At 43.0% G+C, this 23,381-nt stretch overlaps 2 protein-coding genes across 3 annotated transcripts in view; one reads left to right on the top strand and one right to left on the bottom strand.

Moving 5' to 3' along the window:
• The window catches only part of LOC146190892 (methionine adenosyltransferase 2 subunit beta-like), a 7,772-nt gene extending 7,148 nt beyond the window's left edge, over positions 1-624 (bottom strand). The window contains exon 1 of the mRNA XM_084601272.1: positions 493-624. The gene's annotated coding sequence lies outside the window, so the exon portion shown is untranslated. The remainder of the gene's footprint in view (positions 1-492) is intronic.
• On the top strand, positions 3-23,381 carry Btk (tyrosine-protein kinase Btk29A). Of its 2 annotated transcripts, none has more exons than XM_084601269.1 (18): positions 3-141; positions 1,059-1,231; positions 1,518-1,607; positions 1,704-1,785; positions 3,590-3,745; positions 4,405-4,463; positions 5,060-5,137; positions 5,325-5,389; positions 5,879-5,938; positions 6,747-6,875; positions 8,679-8,881; positions 10,419-10,483; positions 11,076-11,182; positions 11,625-11,713; positions 12,728-12,929; positions 15,864-15,982; positions 19,097-19,254; positions 22,243-23,381. In XM_084601269.1, exons 2-18 carry the CDS (start codon positions 1,076-1,078, stop codon positions 22,312-22,314), a joined length of 1,890 nt encoding a protein of 629 aa, XP_084457395.1. In that variant the 5' UTR covers positions 3-141; positions 1,059-1,075; the 3' UTR covers positions 22,315-23,381. The 2 variants fall into 2 exon arrangements, with proteins under 2 accessions (XP_084457395.1, XP_084457394.1); XM_084601268.1 differs by lacking the exon at positions 3-141 and adding an exon at positions 694-877.

Genomic DNA, 23,381 nt, shown 5'->3' with positions numbered 1-23,381 from the left:
CAACTGCTGGCCAGTGTTCCCCGTAACAATCTGCGGACTATGTGCCCTGCGATTCGTAGGCAGCCCACTGTGCACCATTCTGTGATTGCATCCGCTATGCAAGGAGTAGGATTTACACCAGCACCAACGCAAGGAGCAACTGTGAGTGCCATGTGTGTCGCTTCGCGATTCAAGTGACGCTCGCGAGGGCGCATCTTTCATTCGGAATTTCATGCATTTATGTTGTTTGCCGCTATATCAACGCTATGCTGCACGAAATCAATGCTTTTGAGATTCCCATGTGCATGCTTAAGATGAACAGAACTCGCAAAATGTGGTTAAAGAATGAAAAGTAGGCTAATCGGATTTGTTGTGGATCGTCGCGATGTCGTGACATCACTGACGTTTTCGTTTCGATGCTGGCGTAGGCTCGCATAAATTACGAGTCGTCTCAGTGGCTGGCTGAAAGCGAAAATGAAGTCGTTCCGACGCGTTTTCTCCCCACCTCATTACCTTGATATACTTTGTGTGGAAGCCTCGGTGAACCTTGCTCTGTGCGACGTCTTTTACAGCTGCAAGGCGCGTCGCTTCGGAACAACAGCGGGTGTCCAAACATCGCGATAGTGCATGCTTCCGGTCATTCTGCTTGTTTGTTTAGTGCCAAGCATTGCTTCTGCCGCACCGCGTAGTGGCTGTTGTTCGGAGCATGTGCGTCTCAAAACCTAAGCGAAAAGAAAAGCGAAGCGGAAATTCCTGAAGGCGGGCGAGATCTAGAAACGCCCTTTATGGAGCCTTTGTCGTGTGAAGAACTGGAAGCTTCTGCTTCGAGTGACGGGCAGTGAAAACCGCACTGACGTTGTTGGAATGTCACTATGCTATTCGGAAGATGATGAACGAGGTATGACTCTGCTAGCTTTTTTAATGTTGTATAACCGCGTACTCTTGAATTTGCATTGTTGGTACGTTTTAACGGTACCAGCACAAAACCTCAGCCATTTCGTCAGATTTCCTTGAGCGACATTGCGCGTACCTTGCTATGGGCCCGCTGAGTTTGAAACTTATGTCATCACTGCTTCCAGCCCGCAGGCTCTTTATTATGATGAAAATGGCATCCATAAATGAAGAAACGGTGCTGCAGGCACCCATGCTCAAGCGTTCTCAAAGCAACAGTCGCCTCAAGTCCGTCAACTACAAGTCACGGTGGTTTGTGCTTACCAAAAGCTGTCTACGTTATCACGACGGAAAGCCAGATGCAAGTAGTCTCCGCAATTTCTTGTTATCCACTTCTCGTTTTGTTGCTATTGTTGAGCACTTCATAAATCTTGTTGCTGTTTCATATGATGCACATATTACATTGAGACTTGAAGGATGCCTCACACCTTTGTAATGCGTCACACTTTTGTAATGCCTCATCTTTTTTGAGTTTTTCACTGGTGGCATATGCATTGTCTGCCTTTGAGTTGTAGCTTTGCTAAACCTTGTATTGCAGTCAAAGAAGTTTCGTACTGTCTCACTTTGATGTTTCTTTCTTGCGACAGGGCAAGGAAAAAGGACGTTTAGATCTGCGCACTGTACGTCTCGTAGAACGTGTTGATGATGGAGCGCTTGAACGAGAGAAAGCATTGCAGGCATGTCTTTCTCTTTTGCATTAGTTTCAGTCATTGCCAAAAATCCTGAGACACAAGTTGATTCTGTAATTTCAATTTGTATGCTTCTTCTTATAGATTGGCTATAAGGATCGTCTTATGTACATTGTGGCATCCTCCGAAGCACAGCGAGAAGAATGGATTGGTGCACTGAGGAAACGTAAGCATGCTTTTTTGGTGTTAATCACATTTGCTGCGATGCAAGCTATGAGCCGTTCAATAAAATTTCGTTTGGGTCTACTTGGTTCATGATTTTCTACGGAACTGAAGAGCGCATACAAATCCAATGTAGACTACAGTGTATGGTGGACTGATTTCATGTTGTCTGGCCATTACTAGTCTATTAGCAAAACCCTTTCTTCAATGCTGTATGGTTAACAATTAGTTTGAAAAGTGTTTCCAGCTGACAGGAGTATCATGTATTGCTTTCTGTAGTATAAAGCAGGATCTTTCAAATTCCTAATCAAACAAAAAGTAGCATTTAAGTATCAATAAATGGTGTAAGTTCAGATGTCTGTGGTTTAAAAGAGGACCAAACTTTCAACGCTTTTTTTTTTTTATTTGCACAAAACATTGAACTTATGGAATATAATATGACTATTCTTGCAAATTTTTGGGGTTATATCTGAATAAAAATTTTTCTACAATATATTTTTTCCTCAATTGTGAAAATCTTGCAGAGTTAACAAAATGTGGCAAAAGGCTGGATTAATCATTCGTTGTGTTTCTACTGCTAAGCCATATTAAGGCATTCAATTTTTTTTTTCTCATGTAGTACAGAGATCGTCAGCTTTGACATTATGCATGTGGTTGCTTAGACAAGCCTAGACTGAGAAGAAAATTTCACGAGACTAAGAAGAAAATTTCACACAAGAAATTTAAAACTAGCAGATTTGAAAAACAAAGAATACCTCGACCTGCAGTATGGCTTAGGGAGTGCGACCAAATAAATAAATTCGAAATAGATAAAACACTCATAAAGAAATTTGATTCACAAGGCGATCAAGTAGTCTGAAAACTGGAGCGGAGAAAAACAATTATGTTTGAGTGTTTCTCTGATGTGCAGAGCAAATGCAGGCCATGAAAAAAAAAATGCTAAGTACTTCCTGGTGAGTTTTACCACTGATGATTCATGATATAGAAAACAATTTATACAAATGGATGGAAATTATCTTCAAAAGAATCATTTTTTTGGCCATTTTGTATGATTTCAAAGCGATGTCCTAGGTCTGCCTTGTTGTGTTGTCATGTATTGGAACCGTTTGTGACCACCTGGGATCAGTGCATTTTTCTGTGTAAACATGAGTGTGTGCCTGTGTGTTCACACATCGATGAAGCACTTCATTTCTTCTTCTGTCGAAGTGGAGACTAGTGTGCAAGAGTTCGGTTTTTTTCTTTTTCTCAGTTGCTGTAATATAGCAGATTTTGAACTAATATACAACAGGGAACTAAAATTGGAAGTAATATTCACAAAAACAATATGCAAACAATTGTACTTGAAGTATCCAAAGAAACTATTCTTTTGTTAACTGCCCCAATCATGTGGTGACCAAAGGGGAAGGTGCTTCTTTCATGGTTCATACTGTGTTAGCATTGTCATATATGTCCTATTTTCTATTTTGAATTTCGTTCTTTTAGAAAGGTAAGGGGGCGGTCTACATGTTGAAACCAAAATACTGATGATAAACTGCTTTCTCTCCTGATTCATTGCTTGCTATGTGTACCTTGTAACATTTGGGCAGTGCTGTATGTTAATACTGAAACAATTAGACACTGTGGTAACTGGGTGGCATTTGTAAAGCTCGCCTCCCATTTTCATAGCATTTTTCATGAGTGAAATTAAGTTAAGAGGTTGGACTGATGCATTCAATTCGAAGCCACATTGACATTAATGTGTACCTCTTGCATTGCGATTCTCTGCGAGTTCGCAATGCTAGGTCGCTAAGTGATTACCTCTCTTTCAGTATGTGCAAACAATGAGCAGCTGGCTGACAAGTTTCACTCTGGTGTGTGGTCTGGTGGTCGCTGGGGCTGCTGTGGCCGCGGTTCTCGAGGCTCTCCTGGCTGCCAGAGCACATGGGTCACTTCCCCGCACAGTGCTGAGTCACTCAACTCCAGGGGTGAGTCTGTAACCACCCAACCCTGCTCCTTCTTCCTGCAGTTAGCGGGTGCCTATGATGCTCATGGCAGCTGCATGTATGAGGGCAGAAAGATGGAATGCACTCGGCCATGAGGATGTGTCAGCATTTGATATGGGTACGGGAGCTCTGGAAGAGGGAGTCTGGTTCTCAGTCTTGGAGACTTCTATTGATTGACACTGTTGGCACAATTCTGCGATGCTGCCTGTCATCATTGTATTTCTCCTTCATTTGTATGTATATTACTGGGGAAGCTTGGGGCCACCTTTGGAGCAAGTGGGGGAGGGGCTGTGGACAGTGCTTTTCTTTTGTCTTTTTTTACTTAGATTCTTGATTTTCATCATTTACCTCATGGTGTAGCGAATGGGATAGGAATACATATGAGACCCATATTTTTGTAAGAAATGTGAAAAGAACAAGCTCATCAAACTGGTTATCTATCACTGCATGCATGTAGTATAATGGTTGTTCTGGCTGTTATTGCATACATGCTGTATAATTTTAAAAATTTCGTGTTAGTACAGTAAGCATGCTCAAAATCATTGATAGCGTCTGTCATTGGTAGAATTGCAACAGCGTATGCCCTAGATATGTGTTGTTGTAGTTTATTTTATGCAGGAAAGACTTTTGTGTCTGTGCAGGTAGCATTACCTGTGGAGATCCAGTGCCTCCAAGAGCCAAGAACATACTGCCCGTCAAGGTTTGAACTTTGTTTCACTTCCTTGTTGTGTTCTAGCTTTCAACTAGCTTCAATCTGATATTATGATATTGATCTTTCTTATCATTTTGACTGCATTAAAGGGTTTTTATTGGAGCCTATCATGATATTATAGCAAAAAGAGCCATTATTTGTTACCTACTCTGCAAAAGAATTTGTATCATTTGAACTGGAGAGGATTGCTCATGGGATTAATTGTCAGCACAGAAGGCATGAAGTTTTCTGGTCGTGTTTTTGGGCCTATACTGATGGATGCATTGTATTTATTTGTTTCGTTCTTTCTGTTAAAACATTATTTGCTTTTATTTCTGCTTTGTGAAATTGGATGTTCATGCGTAAGATTAATTTTTCTCCTTGTTGATAAAGCATTTGGCTTCTTTTTGATGGTTAATTCTATTTAAATGCACACAACTTGACTGTACACGTATTAAAATATTGGAACAGAGCATATGAAAATACTTTTCACATGTTTCTTCTTTTTTTCTTTATAGGGTGCTGAAGCTTGAAGTTGAACATATAATGTTAAAATAGAAATGGAGATATACTAGTCTCATGATTCCTTCTCTTTTTCTTTGTAGGCTGCAGTTTCTACAAAACTAGTGAGAGCCCTATATTCATTCCAAGCCATTGAAAAAGGGGACCTCTCACTAGAAGCTGTAAGCTACCTATTGAAATCCTTTGTCATGATTCATCACTGGTATATTGTGCTGTAATGACTCTTGAATGCAAATTCATGGCATTTGATTGTAAATTTTCAATATGTATGAGTTGTGAGTTGTTTGCCAGTGTTGTATAGCAGTGTGGCAGATTTTTTGCCTCAACTTATGGAAATTGCTCTTACAGGGCCAAGAGTACATAGTACTCGATGATAGTGCAGAGCACTGGTGGCAGGTCAAAGACAAAAATGGGTGAGACGACTTCTTCACTTTGCTGTAAAATGTGACCCACTCCTGATCGGTGTTGCGCAGCTCTCACGTTACTCGTTTTTTTCTTTTCTTCTCTCTTTTCACTTTACGCAGAACAGGATGTGTAAGTGTAAAGCTATATTTTCCTCTTTGTTACTAGGAATGTCTTTCTTTCAAGTTAATATTTTGTGAGAAAAAAAAAAGAGCGCGAAGAAAGGTATAGATAGTATTTTTTGCAGCTTACATGATGATGCATTAATTTCCTACTCAGCATAGGTAATGTATCATGGCACTGTATGCCTCATCAAAGAAAAGGTTTTCTATAAAAACTAGAATTGACTGCCTTTGTGCTTTATCATACTTGCCGCAGGGCGTCTCAGCACTTCTTGTGATCTCAGGTTTTTGCTGACGTACATTTTTCCCGCCTTCCAGTGTACTATTTATTTATGAAATGTTATGTTTCATGCTGTGAACCATTTTCATTGTGTTCAGGGCTGTGGGCTTTATACCAAGCAATTATGTGGAAGAAAAAGCGGGCCTTTGGCAGCACGAGTGAGTGCACCTTTTTTTTTGTTTGTAACAGTACATATATGCACCATATAATGAAATGTATATCCAAGAGAGAGAGAGAGAGAGAGAGAGAGGCAAGGGGGGGGAGGTGCACTGATGGGCTGGTTCCGCTGATGTTGCAATGTTTCAGGGTTGTGTGTACTTCAATGATCTCTTTTGCCAGATTATCTTTGTATGAGGAAAAGAAAGCTTTTCCAGAATGGGCTCAAGTATATATAATAAGCTAGCTTGCGCAGCTCTTGTACTATCCTGGTAGCTTCTTTTTCATGAATTTGTTTTTGTTTACATATTGCGAGCATATTGTTTAAATCATCGGTTGAAAATCGCTGTCGTTATGCCCCTTGTCATTCTCTTTCTTTTCTGTGCGTAGCGCTCTTGTGTTTCTAGATGTTATGTTCGACCTGATAGATACTTGGATGCAACTCAAGAAAAAAGCGCATCTTGCCCTCAAAGGATCCCTCCAGCATCCAGTGGCGGCTACAGGGAAGTTCTTTGAGGGCAAAAGAACTGACTCTTATGACATCATTGGCAATCCTGTTAGACTTGATAGTATGACAGTGCAGGGTGCAAGCGAAAGAGGGTTTGCCAAGTTTTTAATCAGATTGACCACGGTGTCGTGAAAGTGGTTGATACTGTTAATTGATGGGCCTCCTTTAAAGAGCATCTGCCGCTTTTTTCTAGAGGTGCACCTGACTGCAGTTACAGTTCTTCCAGACCATGTGTTTAAGCGAGAAAATTGTTACTGCATTATTTGACATACTGTGTGCTTGCTTGTTTTCTTCCTCTCTAGATGGTACGCTGGAGACATGTCCAGGCAGCGAGCCGAACAAATTCTGCGCCAAGAGACAAAAGAAGGCGCCTTTGTGATCCGTAATTCGTCGACACAAGGCCTTTTCACATTGTCACTTTTGGCAAACAGGTAAGCACACACAAACACAAATGGCAACTGATCCTCTTAAATCTATTCTTACCCTACTTCTGTTATGCACTGGGGCTGAAAATTTCTGCATATGCTTAACTCTTGATTTCCTGCATTTAACATTGTTTGATTGGATGTTTTGCATTTGCATCATTTGTAATGAGTACAGTAGACACTCGTTGATTCATACTTCAAGAGATTGGAGATTTTTGTTTGAATTGTCAGAAGTGCATTTCAATATAATCTAAGAGTAAATGTGGTTTGCTTTGGTTATTTTATGAGCGTGCAAATAGTGTTTTGGAACCCTTGTTCTGTGCCAACATCGGAACATACAAGCATAGTGGAAAATATGAGTCGAAGACATCTTTACTCAAGTAGCAGCCACCAAATGGTTGCGTGGTTGGAAAAAGTTATCAGGAATACACTGGTTTTCTCAAATAAAAATTATATTAGATGGGGCCTAAGTTACTAGGAAAAAATTATCTCCAAATTATTCGAAGGTTAAATTCTCAAATGGGGACAGAAAAAAAAGCTTGAATAAATCTGTTTTGCGCCGCAAAAATTTTAATTAATGGAAAAATAGGCACTAGTCATTTGCTTTTGAGTGAAAGCTGTAGAAAAATGTCAATATTTTTCAACCCATCATGCTGTTCTTCATGTGAACTGTCAGGAATATCAAAGCAGAGCTACTCCAAAATAGTGAGACCTCCTTCAGAGGCTTGAAATGGTAGCGGTGACATCCTCATGAGCAGCGCTTGCCCATGTAAGAATGGCTTCACTACACAAACAACAAGCAACTTTAGATATGCGTCCATTTTCAGCTCAGAAGAAGAATCACTCATACAGAATCGAAGAAACACATTTGCAATCAGAACAGCTAGATACCTTCAGAAAAGAACAAAAAGTAAAGATGCACCAAACGGAGTCATAAACAGTGCATAGCTGGGCTTGACTTTCTGATACATGGCCGACAGCCGCTATCACTGCGGGCTGGTATAGCGAAGGTTAGAAAACGAAAGTGTGAGGTGATGGGTCATCTGCGATCGCTTGGAGGGCTGTGCAGACTGTTTAGAGGTGAAAGGTTGAATGGGCTGAATTTTCAGCTCGTGCGGCATCTGCAAACCTGACATGTCCAACCTCGCCTACTGCTCTTGCACCTCAGGAGCATTGGAGGTACACAAAAAGTTGGACGTAAGCAAATTAAGGGGAAGAACAGCACCAATTTAGCATCCTTAAAATGCTCTGAAAACGTACCTGGTCAACCAATATTTTGAAATTTGTTTGAATTAACCAAAACCACAAATTATCCGAATTATTGCGAGTCTTAAGTTCACAAAAGAACTGCATGCTGATATGAATAAATACCTGTTGAGCCACATAACTGCAAAACTGTTTTATCTCTCAGAAGTGCAAAATTTCATTGATTTGTTCACCTTTATTTTAATTTAGTGCTCGTGTCAGTTGCATCTGTATTAGCAATCACCGTCATACAAGAGGAGGCTTTTGTGGTTGACAAGTTTATTGTATATTGCTATAAGTATGAAATCGTATTCTTACTGGCCTTTATGTCTTCAAATATGCTTTGTGAATGTTATTGGCTAGCTTTTTTTTTACAATGGCACCTAGGACAATGCTGATTATTTCGGTCGTAGTGAATCTAAGATGCAAAATGATTGCGGATGAAAGATCTAGATCAGGATTTTCGAGGGTGGCCTTATTTCGAAGCAACCTTGTCAGTAGCAGTGCTGTTTAGAAAGAGTAAAGATGTTTTTTAAGGCTGGTGTGTCTCTGTTCTTTGTGCAGTCCCAGCGGTGTGATCCAAGTGAAGCACTACCACATCAAGAGTCGGGGCAACGGTCAGCTCTACCTCTCTGAGCGACGCAGTTTCTCCTCCCTGGAGGAACTGGTGCGGTACCACCGCCATGACAGCGGTGGACTGGCCACCAGACTGCGCCACTGGCCAGCACAGCTGCGCCGCACAGCACCCTCCGCTGGCCTCGGACACGGTTGGTTTGCCTCTAACCACATTTTGCTTGCGTCGCAATAGACCTGGGTCTGTTCTCAGAGTGTGTCATTATCGAAAGTGTCGCTATCTCAAAATAACAGCTCGAGGGACGAGTTGGTGCTGCATAGTGCCCAGAAATGTGGCGCAACAGACGCGATCACAACATAACAGTGCGCCTGTGTTGTGTTTCTTCTCATGTGATTGTGTTTCTTGCGCCACATTTCTGGGTACTGTGTCGCTATCTGCCTGACTTTGAGTCATCTGATTGATGGAAACGCCAGAACCGGATACGGTAGTGGCATCCGGTTCAGCAGTTTCCACCTATGAGATGACTCGAGGTAAGGGAGATAGTGACACTTTCGATAATGACGCAGACTTAGAATACGGACCTTGTGTTATTTCATACTCCTGGTGGCAGAGTATTTCCAGTTTAAACAATCTGTAAAGCATAAATTAGCATCACGGATTGGAATGTGCAGAGGTATGGACCAGAAAGTTGGGAACTTTCTTATTGTAAAGCCCCCCCCCCCCCCCCCATAACTTTGTGGTTTGTGCTAGTGGAACAAAATGTAGTCTCAGCCTGTGTAGACTCTGGCCACAACATGTGTATGTATCTACTGTAGTCAACACATGTATGTAGTGAGTGTGTCTATAAAATTTCCCTAAAGCGTGTAGAGATAAAAGTGGTGTGCCATTCCACAAAAAAATACATAAATCAGTTTACTTCATTGCATGGAGTTTGTTAAAAGCACACCAGCAATGAGTTTTGTAAAACTGTAACCAACAGCAGCGACATGTTTTGTTAAGCTATTTTTATTTAAAGGTTGTTTTGCTCAGGAGAGGAATGGAATTCATTTTGAGTTGTGTTTCTTCTCAAGTGATTGTGTTCGTTGCGCCACATTTCTGGGTACTATGCAGCACTAACTTGCAACTGAAGCTGTTATTTTGAGATCATTTTATTATTTTCATTTTTCGGATGCATTGAACTCTTGGAACGTCTCAAAGAAATGATTACCTTTATGCATTATGAAAAATTTGTTAAAAGTCAACGTTTGTAAAATTGGGGTTAATTTGTAACTGAAAGCACTTTGAATATAATGAAATGGGCTGAAATGGGCCAAATTGTTATTCTTGAAATTTGTTTAAGGCAAGGAGTACATATGCTTTTCATATTCAATATCATATGCAGTAATTGTCATTTGTCATAGGAACCAGTGCCCTGTATGAATAGTGTGTGTGTGTGTGTGTGTGTGTGTGTGTGTGTGTGTGTGTGTGTGTGTGTGTGTGTGTGTGTGTGTGTGTGTGTGTGTGTGTGTGTGTGTGTGTGTGTGTGTGTGTGTGTGTGTGTGTGTGTGTGTGTGTGTGTGTGTGTGTGTGTGTGTGTGTGTGTGTGTGTGTAACTTATTTAAATGCTTATGGGCCTACTAGAAACAAGTATCAGTGGGAGTGAATGGAGCTGCCTTACACATGAATGTTCTCTATTTGAGACAACTGATCAATGCATTGTGGGACTTGTGCAATATGCACGTCCTTTGCAGACAAATGGGAGATTGACCCATCTGAGCTGACGCTTCTTGAAGAGCTGGGAAGTGGACAATTTGGTGTAAGGCTTCACATTTTTGTCTTTTCTAAGTGCTTTTTGTATTCAGTTCCCATTATTAAAGTTGCCTGCCGAACGGCGTGCTTTTTGTAAATGGTAAGAAAAAGAGAGCCCTCTTATTTTTACCACATACTTGTACGAAGCCTTTAACCTGCGGCTTTTTCCTCTTTAATGATGTGCCATTTTATGATTGTACTGACGTTTTCACGTTTGTTAACCTGCAGGAGGTTAGGCACTGACAGCATTAACCATGTGAACAATACCAAACTTGCTGGCTCACTGCTTAATTTTTCATTTTGTTCATAGCTGTGAAATTATGGTTGTCAGGAAGTGACTGATTGACGATGACCTCGCTTTTTTTCAGAATGCTTATTGCACACTGGTTTGGTGCATGTTATTTGGTGGTAAATACCTTTACCCTGTGGAAATACTGAGTTGGGTCTTTGTTTGATAGAGGATATCAGTGTTAATGTAATGCCAAAATTAGTTCCAGTTAGGTTTAGTGATATGGACTAGAGGGCAGCCCTCAAGTATACATACTATCGCTTTTCAGAGCTACCTGACCTTTGCTTAAGGTGTGCGTGGTTGCATGCAGGTGGTGCGCCGTGGAAAGTGGAGGGGTTGTCGAGACGTAGCCGTCAAGATGATGAAAGAGGGCACCATGTCTGAGGATGACTTCATTGAGGAGGCCAAGCTGATGACGTGAGTGCAGAGTGGGAGTGTTTGGAAGACACCATTCTGCTGTACTTTTGTCAGTGGCACTCTACATTGAGCTGCAACACATTTTCTTTCTTAAATCTTGAATTGCACATTTCAGGTGTCCTCATATTATCCAAATAAAAGCGCATCTTATATCTGGAGCTGTTTTCTGGATGCCCCGGCTAATAATATTCCACCTTATTTGCTGGCTGCAGCATGTGAAAGGAGATGGATTGCTGTGCATCTCTCTTTCATCATGTGTTTGCTGCATTTAGCTTCAGGCCTGTTTTTGCTGACAACGAGAATGACTGCTGCAGGGCAAAGGTTGCTGAAGAACTATTACAGGGACATGTTTTGTTACCCTGGCTAGCATGTGTCTGAAGTAGAAGGGCTCAGCCGATGAATAGTTCTGTGTAACAAACATTTTCTTACTTTTTCCTTTCAGAAAGCTCCAGCACCCAAACTTGGTCCAGCTGTACGGCGTCTGCAGCAAGCATCGCCCCATATTCATTGTAGCAGAATATATGAAACATGGTATGTGTGTCCACCTGTAACCTGATATTTAGCTTTCTAGTGTCCAGAATAATTATGCCTTTTAGTGTTCAGAATATGCATGAAACATTGGCACAACCCGACTTTTTTTTTTTTTTTTTTTTTTAATATTATGTCTTGAATGTTTCAGCAGTGCAACTAGAAAACTCACTTTAATGCTTGTGTTAAAAGACCAACTCTGACAGTTTTTCATTCTCTTCAGATTTTGCTCAAATTTTCACCTTGCTTTACCCACAGTGTTCTGTTTTGTCTTTTTTTTTTTGCTCAGTTTCACAGTGAGATGGCATTTCGTTGCAGCACAAATCAAGCTTAAAATTTCCCATTTTGTGGCCTCAGTTGAGAGGATTTCTGCAGCCACTCTTTTTTGTGACGTCAATGGACGCACAACTCTCACTAGCAGCCACCAGTTTAACCAAACAACGCACATACAATAGGTTTTCCGATAGTATTGGTGACATCATTGGAAGATGTGCCATGTCATGATTGCTTGGGTGAAACCCAGTTTCGGTTTTGATTTCCTGCTTATTGCTTTTAAATTACTCCAAAATGAGTCACTTGGCGATCAATTCAAAATGTTGAACAAACCTCCAGAGTTGACCTTTAAGAGTAAATGACACTTGTCTGGAGAATAAGTAACCTGTAGAGCCATAAGCTCACTGCCCCGGTTTTATTTTCGTTTCTTGTTATTACCTTCCTCACGTCACATGTCCTGCCTGAGGTGCTGAACGAAGACAGTTACTTTTCTTTTTTCTTCTTTTTTTTTTCACATCTGGCCTGTATATCAAACTTCCCAGTCTGTACAGTCCAAAAAGTCCCCTAAACAGCTTCCCGTGTGCTGGAAAAAGTTGCTGCACCATACCCAAGCTGCTAGAAATAGCCTCTGCTACCTATGTACATAGTGTTTTAGGCAGCATGTTTTTGCAATACAAGTGGGTGCACAGGCTTTCTGTAGAGATGGATGCAAGCAAGGAGCGTAAATGGGGATATGTTTTTTAGGCTCTCTGCTGCAATTCCTCCGACGCCACGAGCGTGCTCTGACTGAGAAGGGCCCCGTGCTGCTGCTGGACGTGTGCCTGCAGGTGGCCAGTGGCATGGCCTACCTGGAGTTGCACAACTACATCCACCGAGACCTGGCCGCACGCAACTGCCTCGTGGGCGAAAACTACGTGGTCAAGGTGGCCGACTTTGGCCTTGCAAGGTGATCATTTGCCACCAATCCAGCTTGCAAGGGCAGATCTCTAAGAGACTGTCGGCTGGGGCAGTTAGTTGGAGTACTCCCATCTGCACAATGCATTTCCTGAACTTCCTTCATTGAAAGATAAAGAACGGGGAGACCAGCATAGTTTCTTTCTTTCTTTGTGTGTGTGTGTGTGGGGGGGGGGGGGGCAGTTTTTGCTTGGGGGAGAGGCAGTCACCCCCTCCTAGCTACCCATTTTTAGTCCACCTCTGGCTCCACTGCTAAAGAAAGTAGTCTTGGCCCTTTACTTTGTAAAGCTTGCGCAGTGTTCAGAGGTCTGTGAAAAATGGCTGCTTCATCATATGTTGTTGTGTAGGCCAGGGCTTAGTGTAAATTCTTGCTGTAACTCCAACTCTCAGTTGAGCGGCGTTCAGAAACCATAAAAGTTTGCAGTGACGCTTTCTCCGCTTTGACAAAAAGATGCATCCACATCGCCGTTGTCTTTCTGGTTCTTGTGCATTTGCCCAGGTGTTGTTTAGAGTGATCATGCTTTCCTGCTAGCCTGAGCAGACACTCATTTTTCTTTTCCTCAATATTCTTTTTTTCTTCTCTCGGCCCAGTAAAAAAAAATCAATGTGTCCAATTGGGAAGACCAGTCAGATTGAATTGGTTCTGCCAATCCCAAATGGTTTGTCCAGTGGGTACTGTCCAATCCAACTGGTTTCTTCACTCCCAGGAAGCCTAGTTGGTTTCTTCACTCCCAATTGGGATGCGCAGTCGGTTTCGTGACTCCCAATTGGGAATGAAGAAACCAATTGGGACGCTCATTTGAAATGAATTGGGCTTCCAACTGGGCTTCCCATTGGTTCTAATTGGTCCTAAGCAAACATTCTCAAATGGGAAAGTCAAGTCAGTGATACCCTTGACTGAGATGTGCACAGATATACATACCTATATAAAGAGACAACAGTGAAAAATTTAAGTGTATTCACTGTAAGTGCAGGCATAATTAAATAAGTCAACTCTGAATAGCAAAGATATGTCACTGGTCCCAGCAGCACTGTTCAAAGAATGGAGTATATAAGTCTGCAACCTGTGGATATATACAAACCTGTGGATATATACATTGAATCTGTGTTAGTTCCGTGTGTGTAATGCTTGCTTGTCTCTCATGATTTCTGTAAAAAATTGTAATTTCATTCCACTTGTATAAAAGTCGGCTCCCCCATAACTTCTGGACAGAAAACATTGAAATTGCATCTCCATTCTTTTTTTTTTTTCAGCTATGTGAATTCAAACCATTTGGGCTTGATGGGTATGCCATTTGAGTTCAATTGGTAAACCATTTGGTCTTCATGGGTAACCAATTATTTCCAATTGGGAGCACCAGTTCATATCAAATGGTCAGGCCCAATGGGTGGCAAAAACACAATTGGTTTTTGACCAATTCATTTCAATTGGGAAATTCCCAATTGGACTGATTGAATTTTTTTGACTGGGGGTGCACAGGCACATTCCGTGTCTTCATCAGGAACAGGTTCGGTCTGTCAAACCTTCTAAGGAGCAGTCCATTCTTGTTACAGTGGTCAGCCGCAAATGCACCCACATCTCTAGAGTTTATCGCATGGCTTGTGGTGCTGTTGAAATTCTCAGGGCTTTGGCCTGTGTCTGTTCACTTCTTGTTCTCATTTGCACATTTTGTGGGCTGGGTGCTTGCTCTAGCAGTAGACTCGCAGTTCACATAGGACCCCACCTTCCCTCTCTGCCCGTCTCTCTGCAAAACAGCTTCTCTCCTGTTGCTCTGCTCTGAAAGTGGAGAAAGAAAAAGAAAGTGCCTACATTGCTTTTTGAGTTGGGCACCAAGGACTGTTCTGTCAGTCGCGGAACAATAGTTTCACCATTGGCATATTCAGCATGTTTTCAGAGAAGGTAATTCGTTGCTTTATTGTAGTGCCAACAAAGAGGGCTTTGGGAGAAACAACAATCCTATGCTCCGTTTCATACATCAGGTGCAGCGCAGTAAAAGCTATGCAAGTAGTTCGCAAGGAAAAAAAAAGGCGTATCACTACGTGCTCATTTTGTGGCCAAGTGGTTTCTGCGGAAATTGACTCTATTACGAGCATACACGTTTGCAATAGCCTGCTTCACGTGCCTTGACATCTTAGCAGTGCAGATCTTATACAAAAAATCCGCTGCTAAGAGGCAGTCGAGGCCGCTGCGTTGCGCAGCGCGGAGGGGCACAGCTGGCAGGGTTGCAGGGCAGCGAAAACTCGACACGAACGAAAACGACAAACAAAACATACAAATTTACCAAATCCGATCCTTTCTCCCTAAAAAAGGTGCTTCTTATGAAGGTTATGGCAAATGTAAGATGTACTAAGCTTGCAGACAAAGCAACTGTTATTTATTCTCGTCGAGAGCAGGCACTATTTTTCATCGCAGATGCGGGTAGTGCAAACAAGAGCTCTAGCTCTGGCAATGTTGCACTTGATGTATGAAATGGAGTATAGTGAGTGTGCCATGTGTGTATCAGGCCGGAACATCTTGTCATGAACCTTGGTCCTAGAAAATACAGAAGGCTAATGTGCTTGAAATCATTTCACACTTTATTTTGGTTCTGGCTGCTTCATAGCCAGATTTTTATTTTTTTTTCGCTATATTTGTATTGTGTCTGCAGTGCTGAATGGCAACTTGTACCATAGTTGCCATTTCTGCCTGCCACAGTTTATCCCGTCTTCTGTCAATAACTTGATCTAGCTTCTTCTTTTCAGTGGGGTAAGATTGCTCGCTAGTTGGCGTCTCGTGATGTATACCAGCATAACACAGGAAAAGACACAATGAAGGCACGACGAAGCTGTGTGTTTACCTGTCTTTCGCTGTGTTGCATTGGTATAATCATTGTTTTTTTCGTTCTCTTCACTATTATGATATCTCCATTCTTTTTATTTTTTCCAGATATGTGATTGATGATGAGTACACCAGCTCTGGAGGAGCAAAGTTCCCAATCAAGTGGGCTCCGCCTGAAGTGCTTGGCTACACTCGCTTCAGTAGCAAGTCCGATGTCTGGGCGTATGGTGGGTAGCGTTGTCTCGATGCTCGTGACCAATGTGGATGAGAAACGGAGAGTTGTTTTAGTGGAAAAGTTTCCGCTCACTGAACAGGTCCTTTGGTGTACTTTGTTAAGACATGTCTAGGTCTTGCATTTTTTATACTGTTAAATTTTCAAGGTCAGGTAATGGGTGACCATCCTGTGCATATGGTTGCTTTTTGGGGATGGTTGCTGGGGAGACGTGGCCTTAGTAGAGACGCGAATTTCGTGGTGTGCCCAGTCATCTTAATGAGAAGGTTTCACTCTACATTGCAGAATATAATTAAGTAGAACTGAAGGCAAACATGGTTAGATCATGAAATGCTAGGTTATGATATGCTTGTTTGTCATATACTTGCTTCTTATGTTGCTTTTGCATTCTGCATTCTCAACCTGCTGCTACAGGAAGTTCCTGGTATATTGAATTCAAAGGCGTTTGCAAAATAGTTCAATACATCAGTAATTCAATAAACGGACATGGCTAGCGCAGCGAGTCGGTGCTCGACGCTGCTCCTCGTTTAAAAGGTGGTCGTGAAATTACCATTAGGGGAAGTGCCATTTGCAGCCAGAGCATTCCACGCTGTTCAACATATGGGATGTTTCGTTTACGTGGGTGCGATAAATGCATTCGGCAACAGGGGCTACACATTTGAGGGGCATTTTCAAGGGTGGATGTAAGTAAACCCTCGTTAACACGAAGTTGTAAAATCCGGGAAAAATTTCGAGATAAGCGGAGCTTCGAGTTAAGAAAAATTCCGAAAATTTCTGGCGACAGTCCCTGGCGATCAGTCGCGCGATGCCGCCGCCAACGCCTGTCGTTCTTCGCTCAAACCGGACTAGAAAAACTTCGCTCGCAAAAAAATAAATAAAATAAAATAAAAACAGAAATTGAACAGCTATTTTTTTAAAAACCCAGAACAATGCCCAGAACCTGAGCGCGACAGCGACGAGCGGAAATTCTTTGGTGGCCCTAGGCTCGCCACGCCCGTCGACACTCCACTGCACAAAGGGAGCAATAAATGCAGAATTCTCAGGAAAAAACTGAACTTTATTATTTTGGCAGGAAAAACTGTGTAATGCTTGTCTGCTTCGCGTTGGCATTCGGCCCGACAAAAGCGTCTTCGAGCTGCTGAACGCATAGCATCAGCCGTTGGTCGCCGCCGCTGCATTCAACTTTGTTGCGGAGCAAGCGTAGGAGGTTCCTTGTTTCTGCAGTCGTGGGCACTTCTCTAGGCTCTTCGTCATCAACCTGATCACCACCTTCGTTGCCTGTCATTGCAACAATATCTGCGTCGGACAGCATTCCGGTAACAGGCACGTCCGCTTCATATAGCGCATATTCTTCAAAAGTGATGACTTCGGTATCGCCGGCGCAACCAGTAGCTTCGCGAACTTCGTCACAGTGTTTATCACAATCACTGAACTCGTCAGTGTCTGGTTCGAGCATGGAGGGTTCGAGCGATCTCTCGCTGCGCGAAAAGCCCGCGTGCGCGAAGCAATTCGCAATCGTCAGGGGCCGGACTTGTCGCCAGGCTTCAGCGATCAGGTGGACTGCACCCAGTAAATCTATTTCGTACTTCTTACCGCTGTCGTAAGAACACAAAATTCGGTGCAGGAGGCTCTTTCTATAAAATTTGCGAGCAACCTCAATGACTCCTTGGTCCATCGGCTGGAGCACGGACGTCATATTCGCAGGCAGGAACTCCAGCGTAACTGCTTCCAAGTTGTTGATTTTTCCGTGGCCGGGGCAGTTGTCCACCACGAACAACACTTTCCTACCGTCCTTCGCCATTTTGCGATCCAGAGCACGTACGTACTGTTCAAAGAGTGCCGCAGTCATCCAGGCCGTTTTATTGGCGCGGTAGGTCACGTCTCTGGGGAGCCGTGCATTTCGGAAGCACCGGGGATTTTGCGACTTGCCGATAATAAGCAGCGGCAGCTTTTCATCGCCGATGGAGTTGGCTCCGAAAAGTATTGTTACCCTGTCTTTGCGCTGCTTAGCGCCTGTGCACGCTTCTCCCTTCGGCGTGTATGTGCGGCTAGGCAGCATCTTATAAAAGAGTGCTGCTTCGTCAAGGTTGAAGATGTCCTTGTCCGCGTAAGCTTTTTGCAGCTCAGCGAGGCGGTGGTTCCGCCAGTTGTCAGCAGCCCCTTCATCAACGGTGCCGCTCTCGCCGTGGACTGTCTTCGAGGCAACGTTATTTCTCTTCTTAAACCGTTCAAACCAGCCATTGCTGCAACTGAAGTCCATGCGGCCCATCTGCAATGCCAGAGCGTCGGCCTTTTCCATCATCATTTGGGTGGTCACGGGTAGGTTGGCTGCCCTGACATTCTGGAGCCACAACATCAGTGCTGCTTCTACCTCCGGGAATTTTGAGGCCCGAATCCGCTTCCGCTTGCTTGAGAAGGTTTGCTCGAAGTCGTCCAATACCTTCTGCCTGTTCTTTAATACTGTCGAGAGCGTCGACAATGGGATGTCAAATTCTTTGGCGATGCTTGTTTTTGACTTTCCTCCTTTGTCTACTTCCTTGATTAAGGCGACTTTTCTCTCCAGCGTCAGAGATTTACACTGCTTAGGGCGGGACATCGTCGTCCGTTGCGGACACCACATACACAACAAAAATCAGTCAACGCTTCGTGCACACAGCGCGATGAAACCACACAATCACTAACCGGTATGCACGTGCGAAGGACAGCTGACCGAACCACGCCGAACCGACTGCCCGATAAGACCCATCAGCCCTCGCGCGCGAGCGGCGCTCACGTGACTGCTCCCAAGGGCGCGGCTGCGTCCGCGGGAATTTTGTATTCGCTCTTCGAACGTGATCGCGTTCGGCACTTAGTATAGGAACAAAGCGCTCGCTCGGAGCCCGTATCACATTTCGGTAATGACCTTTACCTTCGGTCCTTCCGGTAAAGATTTCGAGATATCCGCATTACGCCCGAAAAATACTTCGAGATAAAAGGGAGCCAATACATAGCACCTATGGGAGGTGAAGGCGCGGCGTAGAAAAATTTCGACTTAACCGATTTTTCGAGATATGCGAGTTCGTGTTAACGAGGGTTTACTATCTAAATTTTTCCACTGTTGTAATTGCAGGTGTGCTTATGTGGGAAGTGTTCACGTGTGGCAAGATTCCTTACGGGCGGGCAGCCAATGCAGAGGTGGTGGAGCAAGTCCAGCATGGCCAGCGGTTGCCCAAGCCGCCCGCCTGCCCTTCAGATGTGTACCAGGTCATGCGCTCCTGTTGGGAAAAGGTGAGCATGCAGCTGCGTCCCCAGATGGGAATCTTGCCTTTTGACTTCAAGATTCTTGCATCATAGGGAAGGGCACCGACGTGTAATATTGGGGTTTGTTGTTTTTCTGCTTTCTGCACTGCATGATGGACTGTGCAAAATGCAATATTGTGCACAAACTTGCTTTGGCATGCTCGAACCTATCTTCCAAAGAACTTTCTAGTGCGTCGGTCAATGTGTAGGTCACATGTGCAGTTTGCTCACTATACTGTCTAGCCTTTTATATATAATGTGAACCAGCAGCTGAAAGTTGCAAACATCTAGTAAAGAAATATGCTGCTCGTTGATAATATACCTCATGTTGCCTTGCGTACGTTGACTTTTACCTTTCTCTTCTTTTACAAAAATGGCCGCCTGGATTTGAAGTAGAGGGTTGCGCCTTTACATGAGGCCAGCCCATTTGTGAGGTTTAAAATAGCGTCGGCTGAGCCGCCACAGGGTGCATGCATCCTGAATTTGTGCTTGCTCCAGGCAGGATGCAATGATTGCCGTGCCTAAAATATAAAATCAGTCATTTTTGTGCTGACAAATATTCGAACGGCAGGCTGTTTACTTTGCTTGCTTTCACTGGCAGCCATTTTCTGAGGTGAGCGGCAAATAGTGTGAGAGCACACTTCCAGTATTATCTGGGACATTGGTGAGAAATTCAGAACGACAGGGATATTGGCAGTTCGGTAAGAAGGGGTACCATTTAATTGCCTTAATGGCCTTACAACTTCACTACTATGTGTCTTTTGCTGTGAGTTACATGCTCACCACTATGCCACATTGCAACAAACACCGTTAGCATGCGTCTTCCTGCTTTGGCTAAAGTCAGGCCAGCAAATTGGGGAGTAGGGGGGTTTAGGGTCAACTTAAATGTAGGAACGCATGGTAGTCTTAATTTTGAAGTTCACGTAAACAAAATTAGTCTGCTGCTACTGTATTTTGAGCCTACAAAATTGAGTGTTTTGTGAAAAGTTTTCTCTGTTAGATGGCAACAACAAAAATGGCTGGCTACAGTGTGGGATGGCCGAGTACGCCTGTACTGAAGGCTGTGCTTGCATTTCTCTCACATGCTCATTCAATGAGGATACACAGGTGCATTTTGTAGTGATAGCTTTATCGGGGAGACTTCCCAGAGCTTTTGGCACGGTAGTTGGCTTGTTGCAATAACTGTGTTGTCTGTGGCAATTGTGGGCCCCGGCATCTACTTATCCCAAGGAAAGCGTAGGGGAGCATAGTATATCTGATAATGAGCCCCTCAGTTTCCCCACATTTGTTTGTGTTGTATGTGGCAATTGTGACAAGACAAACAAATGTGGGGAAATTTAGGGGCTCATTATGAGATATAATACACTCCCCTATGCTTTCCTTGGTGTAAGTAGATGCCGGGGCCCTTTGTACGTATCTCATTATGAACCCTTCAGTTTCCCTATGTTTGTTTGCTGATTGGTCTAATCGAGGCCTCAAATCTTGGCAGCCTTTTTTTTTTTTCATTTTTTCTTTATTTGTGCTAAAAACCTTGATGTCTTGATGTCATAGATAGCGTAACAGGGTTACCACACAGCTCCCACCACCCTCCGCATTAGATAATCTTCCACAAGACACTCGCGGTAACACAGGACGTTCCACATCCACCGCTATGGACAAGGGTGGCACTGGAAAACACTCTCAAAGATAGGTTATATGTAGCATAAAGACCTAAGAAAATAGAAGCCTTGATCATAGGTTTTTTGGGAGAGCACCAGACGCGAAATTCTCAGGACGTGGGTTCAAATTTCACCAGCAGCATGTGCTTGTTTTTTCTTCTATTTTTTAATCAATCATCTCCATTATTGCTTTATTTCACATTGTACAACGCTGAAAAAATACCCTTTGCTTCCCTTGCTGTGAGTACTAGTTGTTGGCTTCCTTTGTTACCAAGAGCATAGTGACATCCAAGTCTTATTTTCTCACTAACGAGGAAAAGTGGCCAGTTTAACGGTGCCTTTGGTAGTCACATGACCTAGATGGGTCTGGGCATTGGTTGGCTTGTGGAAGACTTGGGGTTTCCTGACTCAACAATGGAAAAAAAGGCAAGGGTGACTGGGGTTTTAGTATTCACATGATTTACATCGCGGGACTGGTTTTTGTTATCTTATGATAGTGAGGCCTCTGAAGGGGAAAGATTACATGATGTTAAACTAGAAGATAAAAGTAATATCACGTTTTTGCGCATTGGTTGTAAGGCATACTTTTATACAGCGCGCTGCACAATTAGAGGTGAGCTGTAGAATGCTTCTCCCAGCTAAACCGCAAAATCCTTGCAGCTCAAATTTCTCACACAAATGGTATTTTGCTGTTAGTATTTTTTAATATCAAATTTGTTTGGAGTAATTGCCTAATTCAATCAAAAGAAGTCGGATGTTCTTACTGTATGCGGCGGCGGCGAAGCAAAGGAAACCACTGTCCAAACGCTAACACCAGAGGCGCCATTTTGTGCCGTTTCCCCCAACTCTGTTACAACAAAACAAGAAGTAACGGAAGGTTGTTGCACAAGATGGCACCATCGGTGTTGGTGTTGAGGCAATTTCTTTCGCTTCGCCGCTGCCGCATACAGTAAGAACATCTGACTTCTTTTGATTGAATCAGGCAAGTACTCCAAACAAATTTGGTATTAAAAAATACTGACGACAAAACGCCATTTCTGTGTGAAATTTGAACTGCGAGGATTCCGCGGTTTAGTTGGGAAAAGCGTTATACAGCACGCCTCTAATTGTGCAATGTGCTGTAGGACTATTTTCAGGGATCGCAATGTTTTGCAGTAACTGTTGGAACAACAGAATATATACATATATATATATATAAACAGATTGCTGTGTGCACTGTCATTTGCTTATATACTGTGCGTATGTTCTCATGTTAGCTACACGTAAGTTTGTCTTTTCATTGTTATCCACTTATATCTGCTCTTCCTTCCCTTTTCAGAAACCAGATGCAAGACCATCCTTTCGGTTGGTCAAAAGTCAACTGGAGAAAATTATGGACAAAGACCACTGAAAAGAAAGGTTGATTTGTTTTAGACACAAGAAAGAGCTGTTGAGCAGTGTGTGGAACTTAAATGTGCGTGCCTTCGAGCTATGAGTAAAGAACCCGGTGACTTGCAGCAAGTTTAAGTCAGACTGAAACCAAGTCCATTCCTGTGCAACCACCATGCCTTTTTCCTATGGCACACCCTGTTGTTGTTTCCTTGAACAATATCTGTGTGCACTGTTCATTGAGCATTGGTTGTTGCTCTGGTTTACGTATAAACAGTAGTGAAATATGTCTTGAATCTCATATTTTTTTCCGTTTACTACTGATGCATACAACCAATAATAGTGCTTTGTTAGCTAATAGGACAATGACGTTTATTTCTGTCAGGACATGGGGGATTGAGAGACCAAGAGACCGTTTGCTTCAGAATTCGCTCTACATTGGGCACATGCAATTTCTAGATTGTGCAGTTTTGACCTTAGTTTGTTGCTTATTATCCATGACGTTTCCTTTGTTTGTTGTGGGAAGTCGTCTGCACGTATTGGCAGAAGTTGATACGAGCTGTAAAAAGCTCAGTGATTTTGCAATTTTAGTTGTCACCACAGGGCATGGAAAAGAACCAGTTTGCATTTTTGTTGCTGTTATTTTGATGATCTGCCGTGAGCATGCCTTCCGCTGTTCTTGAGCTGGTTGTGCAGCTGTTGGTTGTATGTGTGTGTTTTGAACGAGGTTTGCAGTGACACAATAATTAGAGGCATTTGTTTTGTTCTTTATGTATGTCGGTATGCATGCAGTGTGCCTGTTTAGATGCCTGTACTCAAGCCGTTGTTAGAAGACTGTGATTGGGCTAGAACTCATTCAGCTCGTTCTGCTCAACAATGGTTGTGTAGTTGTTTGTGTCTCATACTCTCTTGCAGTTGACATATTTCTGTGTGCCATATACCATATTCTCACTTGACACGTGTTCATGCTGTTGGCTTCGTGTGTTGTTTTCTTATCATCCTCAGCAAGTTGATTTGCGGAAGCATACCGTCCTTTTATTTGGGGATTGTTACTTGGCATTGTGTTATTTCAATAAAAGGTCAAGTCAG

Source organism: Amblyomma maculatum, chromosome 4 (assembly GCF_055883805.1).
Source record: "Amblyomma maculatum isolate TAMU_Amacu chromosome 4, ASM5588380v1, whole genome shotgun sequence".
Classification (NCBI taxonomy): domain Eukaryota; kingdom Metazoa; phylum Arthropoda; class Arachnida; order Ixodida; family Ixodidae; genus Amblyomma; species Amblyomma maculatum.
This window is presented reverse-complemented; position numbering and strand designations above follow the sequence as displayed.

Coding starts and splice junctions, on each gene's coding strand:
- Btk (XM_084601268.1), top strand. CDS start 844: ATGTCACTATGCTATTCGGAAGATGATGAACGAG. Junction 8,882..10,418: donor CTCCGCTGGCCTCGGACACG/GTTGGTTTGCCT, acceptor CGTCCTTTGCAG/ACAAATGGGAGATTGACCCA. Junction 19,255..22,242: donor TGCGCTCCTGTTGGGAAAAG/GTGAGCATGCAG, acceptor TTCCCTTTTCAG/AAACCAGATGCAAGACCATC.